Source organism: Musca domestica, unplaced genomic scaffold, assembly GCF_030504385.1.
Source record: "Musca domestica strain aabys unplaced genomic scaffold, Musca_domestica.polishedcontigs.V.1.1 20, whole genome shotgun sequence".
Classification (NCBI taxonomy): domain Eukaryota; kingdom Metazoa; phylum Arthropoda; class Insecta; order Diptera; family Muscidae; genus Musca; species Musca domestica.
The window spans coordinates 11,770,389-11,781,601 of NW_026712250.1; the positions used below are offsets into that span (position 1 = coordinate 11,770,389).

At 33.5% G+C, this 11,213-nt stretch overlaps 1 protein-coding gene across 1 annotated transcript in view; it reads left to right on the forward strand.

The window, feature by feature from the left end:
• Positions 1–10,365, forward strand: part of LOC131802358 (mucin-5AC-like) — a 108,000-nt gene extending 97,635 nt beyond the window's left edge. Inside the window, exons 2-5 of the mRNA XM_059122538.1 lie at positions 97–827; positions 883–1,598; positions 1,662–1,794; positions 10,010–10,365. Coding sequence (XP_058978521.1) covers positions 97–827; positions 883–1,598; positions 1,662–1,663 — 1,449 coding nt within the window. The 3' untranslated portion in view covers positions 1,664–1,794; positions 10,010–10,365. The remainder of the gene's footprint in view (positions 1–96; positions 828–882; positions 1,599–1,661; positions 1,795–10,009) is intronic.
• The last annotated feature ends 848 nt before the right edge of the window (positions 10,366–11,213 follow it).

The following is an 11,213-nucleotide window of genomic DNA, read 5'->3' on the forward strand; positions in this document are numbered from 1 at the left end:
CTCCGGATTTTTAAAACCCAATTTTTATTTTATTTTTTTTTCTCTCTCTCTCTCTCTCACCCTTTCTCTCTCCCTCTCTCTTTCCCTTCCCTTCAGCCCCAACCTCAACGAAAATCTGGCGTTTTTGCTGACACTGGCTCTTCGGTGGGTGTCAGAGGCGTCGACGCCTGCGTCGCCAGCCATGCTACACCCATCGTGGCAAATACACCCGCACCTCAACACACTGCAACGATGACGAGCACAACAACGACGACGACCAAGACGAAGATGACGACAGCGACACCGAAAAATTCCAACGTGGAGGATGTCTGCGTTACCAGAAACTATTCCGCAAACAACAAAAGCCGCAGCACATGCGACTCAATGAAACCCCCAACAGGCCAAGCAATGCAGCAGCTGCCGGCAGTGGCGGAATCACAACAACGACTATCATCAACAATAATCGAGACCTCACTGCTCAGTTTAATGGACAACAGCAGCACCAACAGCAGCAAAACCAATCGGCCACACTGCACATCATCAACAACAGCTTCGAAGATGAGGGCGAAATGTCCCATGAAACCCGAACGCAAACCGGTGACGACCACAACAACAACAGCCGCCACGACGACGACAATGACGTCACGAGACAAGGAACTGCAAATGGAGATGCAACGCTCGCCGGACGTACCCGCAAAAGATTCCACATCGACCTGTGCACAGCCCGCAGCAGTTGGCTCGGCCTTAAGTCCTCGCCTAGAGATGCGTTTGGCCCTCAATCAGGATATAATGGGGGACGAAGATTTGATAAGCTACGATCCTGGGCCAGATCTAACAACTATTCTGGTGTAAGTAAATCGGAATACCAAAAAAAAAAAAAAATTAATATTTCCCAACCTCCAGGCACGACCTCTCAACATTTCATCGTCTGACGGGCAGAGATTTATTGAATCGCTCGGCCATGAATCGGGTTCAACCAAAAGAGGCTGTCATATCGTACTCTCAACAGCGAAACTCGAAGATGGATACGCCCACAGTGAATCGCAGGCCACGACCTCATCTCAGCAGCAGCAACAACAACAACGGCAGTGCAATCACCCCCACCACCGGCATTCCCATGCCTCCCACGACGACCACAACAATTCCGGCGGCCTCGTCAATGCCCTTCGCTGGTTCGGTACGTGTCGCCGACGTTCAACAACACCTGCAGCCAAATCGAAATACATGGAGCAATTTTGCATTTGCGGATCGAAACAGAGACGTGAACGCCAGCGCCGTAAACAGCAAAGACGACAGCAAGCTAAGCGATCTCGAAATCTTAGCGAGACGCGAGAAGATATACTGCATGTCTCAATTGAGGAGTGGCTCACGAGTCAGGACGACGACGACGATGACGATGACGTCGACGCGCATAATGGCCAGCACAACAACAATAACAGCGACCGGCAGCAGTTCATTGAACAATCCTCTGACGAGGACGACGAGTACTACTTCGATGGCCGGTGCGAGTGAGGAGCTGGGCAGTGGCAGTGGTAGCTCGCCGAAAAAGGGCCATACACGCCAGCGTAAAATAAGTCGCGATGAGACGGCTCTCATGGAACGGGCAAGGCTAATAAGTTGTGAGTGCCATAGACTATTTTTAAAGGAGAGAATTTTTATTAAAATTGAAAATTTCATTTCAGAATAAATTTCATAAAACGTCGCAATTCCGAAATACCCCCGAGCGCCAATAACTCACAAACCTCGCTTAATGATTCCAATTCTAGTAGCACGCCTCAGCACAAGCAGACACCGATGTCGCCACGCAAGGATAATGTAAGTAGAAGTGAGAGAGAAAGGGGAGGGGGAGAGAGAGAGGGAGGGAGGGAGAGAGAGAGAAAGGGGAGGGAGAGAGAGGGAGAGTCAGAGAAATGGGAGGGAGAGTCAGAGAAAGGGGAGGGAGAGAGAGAGAGAGAGAGGAAAAAAGATCATTCATTTGAAAAATGGCGCCCAACATAAGAACGGCCATTTAAACAAAATATTAGAAAATAGGAAATTAAAAAATGGGTGGAAAAAATTTTGGAGTTGAAATAATGTAAGGTTGGCGCCCAACGTAAGCTTAGAAATTAAAAAAAAAAAAAAAAAACTTAAAAAAAATTTGGCTTTAAAAAAATGATGAATAATTTAAATAAAATATTTTCGAAAGAAAAAAAACGTTAACTTGAATTGTGGCGCCCAACGTAAGAACGGCTATTTAAACAAAATATTTGAATATAGGCTTTTATGATAGGGAAAAAAAATCTATAAAAGATATATAAATGGCGCCCAACGTGGATTCCGATATTTAAAAAATTAAAAAAATAAAATAAATCTAAAAAAATGTTGGCGCAAAATAAAAAAAAATTATATATAATATAGGGAGAGAGAGAGAGGAGAAAAAAGATCATTCATTTGAAAAGTGGCGCCCAACGTAATAACGGCCATTTAAACAAAATATTAGAAAATAGACGCTTCAAAAGATAGGGAAATAAAAAAATGGGTGAAAAAAAATTTGAAGTGGAAATAATGTAAGGTTGGCGTCCAACGTAGGCATAGAATTTAAAAAGAAACTTAAAAAAAAATTTGGCTATAAAAAAATTATGAATAATTTAAATAAAATATTTTCGCGACTTAAAAGAAAAAAAAAACGTTAACTTGAATTGTGGCGCCCAACGTAAGAACGGCTTTTTAAACAAAATATTTGAACATAGGCTTTTACGATAGGGAAAAAAATCTATAAAACATAGATATTGAGTATAAATGGCGCCCAACGTGGGTTCTGTTATTAAAAAAATGCATATGAACCTGGCATAAAAGTGTCGATCAATTTTAGAGCAATTTATCAATTTAAGAACAATGTTGGCGCAAAATGAAAAAAAAATATATATACAAATGGTGCCCAACGTGGGTTCTGATATTTAAAAAAGTCATATGAACCTGGCATAAAAAAATTGAATGAATTAAAAAAAAATTTTGGCGCAAAATGAAAAAAAAAAAAACGTCAAATTGAATAGTAGATTAAAAAATTGAAAGAAAAATCGCAACAGTTCAATGGGAAAATGGAAAATTGAAATATTTAAACTGGCGCCCAAAGCAAAGGAATTAGATCGAAATTCTCACATAATAATGTTGGCCAAGGGTTCACTATCATCCTGGAAGGTATGACATATTCAAAGTGGAGCCCAAACGTGATTTAAAACAAGTAAAAAAGCTGTAAGATCGGCCGCGCCGAACATTTAATACCCTCCACCATTTGGTACAAATTTGACAATTTCCAAAAAAAAAAATCCGTTAAAAATTCTGTTAAAATCTTAAAAATACCGAGTGCCTATACGGCGACGTGGACCTGCATAGGCAACTTTTGTCATAAGTTATTACAGTATTTAAATGCGAAACTTGAAGAAAAATCTGTTTATAATGTAGCTAAAATCATCAAAACACCGAATCATGGCGTGAACCTGCACAGACAATTTTCTGGCATAGACTGTAGTATCCATTGCGAACTTCAAATACCAAATTTGAAATAATTTCGGTAAATAATGTCGCTAAAATCATCAAAATACCGAATATCGGGGGGTACTGTTATATGGGGCTATATGAATGCGTGGACCTGCTCAGACAATTCGTGTCTGAGTGCAAAATTTTAGCCTTCTATCTCAATTCGTTCGAAAGATAGCGTGATTACAACAGACAGATAGACGGACAGACAGAAAGGCAGACGGACATCGCTAAATCGACTTAGAATTTTACGCTAATCAAGAATATATATACTTTGTTGGGTCTGAGATGAGTATTTCGAGGAGTTACATACGGAATGACAAAGTTAATATACCCTCCATAGTATGGTGGTGGAGGGTATAAAAAAAAAAAAAATAGGATGGCGCCCAACATGGATTTAGATTTTAAAAAAAGGTACTTACTCCCATTATTGGGAGTTTTGAGAAGATTTTCATACACCCCAGGCAAGTATGGCTGATGGCGGCCAAATATATATATATATATATATATATATATATATATATATATATATATATATATATATATATATATATATACTTTTTTAAAATCTAAATCCATTTGGGCGCCATCCTATTTTTTTTTTTTGTTTTTATACCCTCCACCACCATACTATGGAGGGTATATTAACTTTGTCATTCCGTATATACATATATATATATATATATATATATATATATATATATATATATATATATATATATATATATATATATATATATATATATATATATATATATATATATATATATATATATATATATATATATATATATATATATATATATAAATAAATGTGATTATATGCTGATCACCAAAAGGAACTATAGACCCATAGTTCTCGTTTCCTTCTCCATATTATACCCTTACCACTGTGGCCCCTCATGTTGGCCGCCATCAGCCATATTTGCCTGGGGTGTATGAAAATCTTCTCAAAACTCCCAAAAATGGGACAGCCTAGCAATACATGATTCAAATTTTATCCCTATATATCTTCATTCGATTTTAGGTTTCCTGTGCACCAAATGGATAAATTCAGCCCCAAGTGAGTTAAAAGTTGCACTTCCGAGAATTAAAATCTAAAATTTGGTAAAAATCGGTTCAGATATAGCTCTAGCTCCATACATATATGTTTCATTCGATTTGGTGTTCAGAAATTCGCGAATACTTTTGGTAATAAACTACGTAAAACCCTTATGTTCCTCAAAACGCTGAAGTTATTAGAAGCCACAACCAGGCTTTTCTCAATTTTTGTTATCTTCTGTTGGAAGTATTCAACATTTATTCATAAAAATGGCACCCTACGTATATCTACGATATTATTGAATGTTACCGAATACCTTTTTGGAAATAAATTTCATAAAAAAATTATGTTCCTCAAAATCAACCAATCTTACAAAATGGCGCCCAACGTATTTTTACTTATTTATTTTTTTTTTTTTTTTTTTGATAATTTATTAATCACTATTATTCTTGTAATTTTTCTTTTAAGCCTTCTTCAACCGTTTAAATGTTAAAACTTACGTTGGGCGCCATTTTCTATAAAATACGACCGAACATGTCTGTTAAGAGTTTGAGACTAGTTTTTAAACGTCTTTAAAAGCCATAAATGAGTATGGACGGCCTGAGTAAGCCTTAGTTTAAGCCACTTTTACTGCAGTCCCTGTTTTAGTAAAATGGCGCCCAACGTAAAGTGAAGGAAATATAAAAGAAACTGGTCAAGGGACGTTTTGAAAATAAAAATTTTAAATATATTAAAACTTATAGAAAATAATGTTCTCTTAAGGAGACACAATCAACCATACAAAATGGCGCACAAAATGATTGCAAAAAATATTTTTTTTTAATATTTGTTATTTTCTTATGTTAAAATAAATACTGTAAAATGCTTAAATTATTTTGAAAATTTGAAATTATTACACTTAACATTACAAAATGGAGCCCAATGCAATTTCTAAATTATGTTTTTTTTTTTTTTAATTTTTGTTGGAAATATTTTAAAAATTAAAAAAAATGGCGCCCAACGCGAAGCATAGACCAGGAACCGATTTAAATTATGTTCCTCAAAACCAAAACCTTACGTTTTTTAATTTTTTTCAATGACGTTTTTATTGAAAATATTTAAAATTTTTCTCATATATTTAGCAATTATTATTTTTCTTCTTAACACACCTTGGGCGCCATTTTCATTTAAATTCATAGTTTTTTACATTTCGAGTAATTTTTAAATTTTAATAGGTTATTAGAATTCATAAATGTGAAGAAGTGAACCCTCCATTATTGAATAAGATCGAGAAAAAAGTGATAATGGTTCGAGAAAAAAAAAAACGAAAATGGCGCCCAACGTGATTTCAAAAGTATTAACTCCTTTTTCCCCTTTTTTTAATTATTTTTATTGGAGACAATTCAAATTTTACAAATATTTTTTTGTAATGCACAATTTTGTGAGTTTTGAGTAATTTGCAGATTTTAATGTATCATTAGAGTCCATAAATGTGGAGAGAAAAAAAGTGACAGTAGCGCTAAACGTGTTTAGAAAAATATGACTTTCCTTGGAAATAATTCAAATTTTACAATTATTTTTGGTAATTTGATATCAAACACGCCTTGGGCGCCATTTTCATTAAAATGCATATTTTTATGTTCCGATAAATTTTTGGATTTTAATATATCATTAGAGACCATAAATGTGGAGATGTAAGATCTAGAACGAGAAAAAATTGATAATGGCGCCCAACGTGATTTCAAAAATATGATTTTTGTTGGAAATTATTAATATATCATAGAGCCCGTAAATGTGGAGATGTTGACGCTTCATATGACCTACTATTTTTCCGTTTTTATACCCTCCACAATACTATGGAGGGTATATTAATTTTGTCATTCCGTTTGTAACTCCTCGAAATACTCACGTCAGACCCAACAAAGTATATATATTCTTGATCAGCGTAAAATTCTAAGACGATTTAGCCATGTCCGTCTGTCTGTCTGTGTGTCTGTCTGTCTGTCTGTCCGTCTGTCTGTTGTAATCACGCTATCTTTCGAACAAATTGAGATAGAAGGCTAAAATTTTGCACACATGTATATTTTGCCAGTAGGCAGGTTAAGTTGGTAAATGGGTCATGTAGGTCCAAGTTTTCATATAGCCCCCATATAACGGTACCTCTCGATATTCGGTATTTTGATGATTTTAGCGACATTATTCACCGGAATTGTTTCAAATTTGGCATTTGAAGTTCGTAATGGATACTACAGCCTAAGACAGAAAATTATCTGTGCAGGTCCACGTCTTCGTATAGCCCCCATATAACGGTACCCCCCGATATTCGGTATTTTGATGATTTTAGCGACATTATTTACAGGAATTGTTTCAAATTTGGTATTCAAACTTCTTAATGGATACTACAACATTGGACAGAAAATGGGTCATCTAGGTTCACGTCTTCGTGTAGCCCCCCTATAACGGTACCTCCCGATATTCGGTATTTGAATGATTTTAGCGACATTATTTACAGGAACTATTTCAAACTTAGTATTTGAAGTTCGTAATTGATACTACAAAATAGGACAAAAAATGAGCCATGTAGGTCCACGTATAGCCCCCAAATAACAGTACCCCCGATATTCGGTATTTTGATGATTTTAGCGACATTATTCAACGGAATTGTTTCAAATTTGGTATTTGAAGATTATAATGGATACTACAGCCTATGAGAGAAAATTGTCTGTGCGGGTCCACGTCTTCATATAGCCCCCATATAAGAGTAACTCCGATTTACGGTATTTTGATGATTTTAGCGACATTGTTTACCGGAATTATGTCAAACTTCGTATTTAAAGTTCGTAATGGATACCACAGGCTATGACAGAAAATGGGCCATGTAGGTTTTCAAATCCCACATCTGAAGTTCGTAATGGATACTACAGCCTATGACAGAAAATTGAGTGTGCCGGCTTATGACAAAAGTTACCTATGTAGGTCCATGTCGTCGTATAGACCCTAATGTAACAGCTATTATTTTATTATTTTTAAAATTTTAACAGCATTTTTTATTGGATTTTAATTTTTTTTGAAAATTGCCAAATTTGTACCAAATGCTGGAGGGTATTCAAAGTTCGGCCAGGCCGAATTTACAGCTTTTTTTACTTGTTTTAAATAATGATTTTTTTATTTATTTTTATTTTTATTTTTTTTTTGAAAATAACTCAAATTTTACTAATATTTCTTGTAATATTGTTTCGAACACACCTTGGGCGCCATTTTTATTAAAATGCATAATTTTTTTAAGTTCCGAGAAACTTTTAGATGTTAATATAACATTAGAGGCCACAAAAGTGGAGATGTTGACCCTTCATTAATGAATAAGATCTAGAATGAGAAAAAAATTGATAATGGCGCCCAACATGATTTTAAAATTATGACCTACTTTTTTTTTTGTTTTTAATTACTGACGTTTTTTGTTGGAATTTTTTAATATATCATAGAACCCGTAAATGTGGAGATGTTGACCCTTCATTATTAAATGAGATCGCGGACGAGAAAAAAGTTATAATGGCGCCCAACGTGTTTTCAAAAATATGACCTACTATTTTTTCCACTTTTTTAATTAATGGCGTTTTTTATTGAAAATAATTCAAATTTTACTAATATTTTTTGTAATTTTATTCGAACACACCTTGGGCGCCATTTTCATTTGAATGCATTTTTTTTTTTTTTTTGAGTTTCGAATAATTTTTAGATTTTAACATCATTAGAGTCCAAAAATATGGAGAAGGGAACCCTTCATTATTGAATAAAATTGAGAACGAGAAAAAAATTGATAATGGCGCCCAACGTGATTTCAAAAATATGACCCACATTTTATTTTTAATTAATGTCGTTTTTTGTTGGAAATTTTTAATATATCATAGAGCCCGTAAATGTGGAGAGGTTGTCCCTTCATTATTAATTAAAATCGAGAACGAGAAAAAAAGTGATAATGGCGCCCAACGTGCTTTCAAAAATATGACCTACTATTTTTCCATTTTTTTTTTTTTTTTTTTTTTTTGTAATTATTGAATTTTTTATCGGAATAGTTCAAATTTTACTTGTAATTTTTTAAATTTATTTCGAACACACCTTGGGCGCCATTTTTATTTAAATGCATTTTTTTATTTTTTATTTTTTTTTTTTTTTTTGAGTTTCGAGTAATTTTAAGATTTTACTATTATAGAGTCCTAAAATACGGAGAAGGGAACCCTTCATTATTGAATAAAATTGAGAATGAGAAAAAAAATGATAATGGCGCCCAACGTGATTTCAAAAATATGACCTACTATTTTTCCATTTTTTTTTTAATTATTGAAGTTTTTATCGGAATAGTTCAAATTTTATTTGTAATTTTGTAAATTTATGTCGAACACACCTTGGCCACCATTTTCATAAAAATGCATAATTTTTTTGAGTTTCCAGAAATTCTTGGATTTTGATATATCATTAGAGTCCTAAAATATCGAGAAGGGAACCCTTCAAAAAAATTGATAATGGCGCCCAACGTAATTTCAAAAATATGACCTATATTTTTTTTAATTAACGGCGTTTTTTGTTTTAAGTTTTTAATATACCATAGAACCCCTAAATGTGGAGATGTTGACCCTTCAATATTGAATAAGATCTAGAATGAGAAAAAAATTGATAATGGCGCCCAATGTGATTTCAAAAATATGACCTACTATTTTTCCATATTTATTGAAGTTTTTATTGGAATAGTTGGAATTTTACTTGTAATTTTTTAAATTTATATCGAACACACCTTGGGCGCCAGTTTCATTTAAATGCATATTTTTTTTTTTTTTTTTTTTTTTTTTGAGTTTCGAGTCATTTTTAGATTTTAATATCATTAGAGTCCTAAAATATGGAGAAGGGAACCCTTCATTATTGAATAAAATTGAGCATGAAAAAAAATGATAATGGCGCCCAACGTGATTTCAAAAATATTACCTATTTTTTTTTTTTTAATTAATGTCGTTTTTTTGTTGTAAGTTTTTAATATACCATAGAACCCCTAAATGTGGAGATGTTGACCCTTCATATGACCTACTATTTTTCCATTTTTTTTAATTATTGAATTTTTTATCGGAATAGTTCAAATTTTACTTGTTATTTTTTACCTTGGGCGCCATTTTCATTTAAATGCATTTTTTTTTTAATTTCGAGTAATTTTTGGATTTTAGTATCATTAGAGTCCTAGAATATGGAGAAGGGAAGCCTTCATTATTGAATAAAATCGAGAACGAGAAAAAAGAAAAATGGCGCCCAACGTAATTTCAAAAATATGAAATATGACCATTTTTCATTTAAATACATTATTTTTTGTGAGTTTCTTTACTTTGTTATATTTCAATATATCATTGGAGTCCATAAACCTAGACTCATTGTTGAATATAGAAATAATGGCGCCCAACGTAATTTTCAATAAAATTTATTTTTAATTTGTTTTTCTACATTTTTTTTCAGGACAAACCGTCACTGAACCGCCGCCTTTGGAAGCAAATTACAAAACGACGACGTTCTAATTCTGTTTCCGAACTAGTGGCATCTTAAGTCAAGTCTGGCAGCACCTTGACCACTTTTGTTCTGCACCCAGCAATGCAAAAAAAAAACAACCTTTGTGATGTAAATCCCGGCCATGTTTTTTTTCTAATTTAAAAAAAAGAAAAAAAAAACAGCAAATCTGATTCCAATGCCTAGTTGAACTAAGTAAATGCGAATTATTTTCCCCCAAATGTTGTAGTGTTAAGTAGAGTGAAGATGAAGAAGAAAAAAAATTGTAGGTTTTTTTCAATTGTAAAATGAACTGATTTACTATTAGATTAAGGCTTTGAGTGTAAAGAAAAAATTTAAGAGAAAAAAAAACAAACAAAAAAATAGAAGCCGAATATTATCATGGTCAATTATGTTGCTTAAAGAAGAGGAGGAGAGGAAAAATAAAAAATATAAAAAAATTAAAAAATAAAAATATTTCGTTCCGAAAAAAATATGTTAATAATATGGCAACACTGGGCTACAGAGCCCTGCCGAATTGTGGAAAAAAATCAAGGGACCCAGTTTTTTAAATATACAGTGCATTTTTCCCAACAATATACCTTCTCAAAGCAAATGTACCTTCCACATATAAGAAGAATATGAAGAGAATAAGTAAATATTTTCAACACTGTCCGTATTGAGATTATTTCTAAACCTACAAATATTTTTTTCAAATATTACCCAAACTATTCTATACATTTTCCCGAAGTCCTCCCTTTATAGACGGCAAGATTCCAAAAAAAAAATAATATATAAGCATTGATTTGCTCCTGAATGATCCACAGAAGTCTGGAATACAAACAAGGGTTTACATAGGCCTAGACTCACATGGCAGCTGAAATTTTCCAAAAACCTTTTGAGAATTTTTATCTTTGGAGGCTGTAGAACAATTTGCTATCCACTGCCAGAGGAAAAATCAAATTTGAGAACCCATCAGCTGGTTTGATAATAAAAATCGTGGTATGATGCATACTTTTAGGCGTTACAAAAATATTGGCTATTCATACAGGCCGTAAATATAAATATGTTATTCCTACATGTCTTCAAACTATTACTTAGATAAAATATATACAGATTTCCTACAAATTTCTTTATTTAGAAGAGGAATGTTTCTAAAAACCATATGTTAGACCCC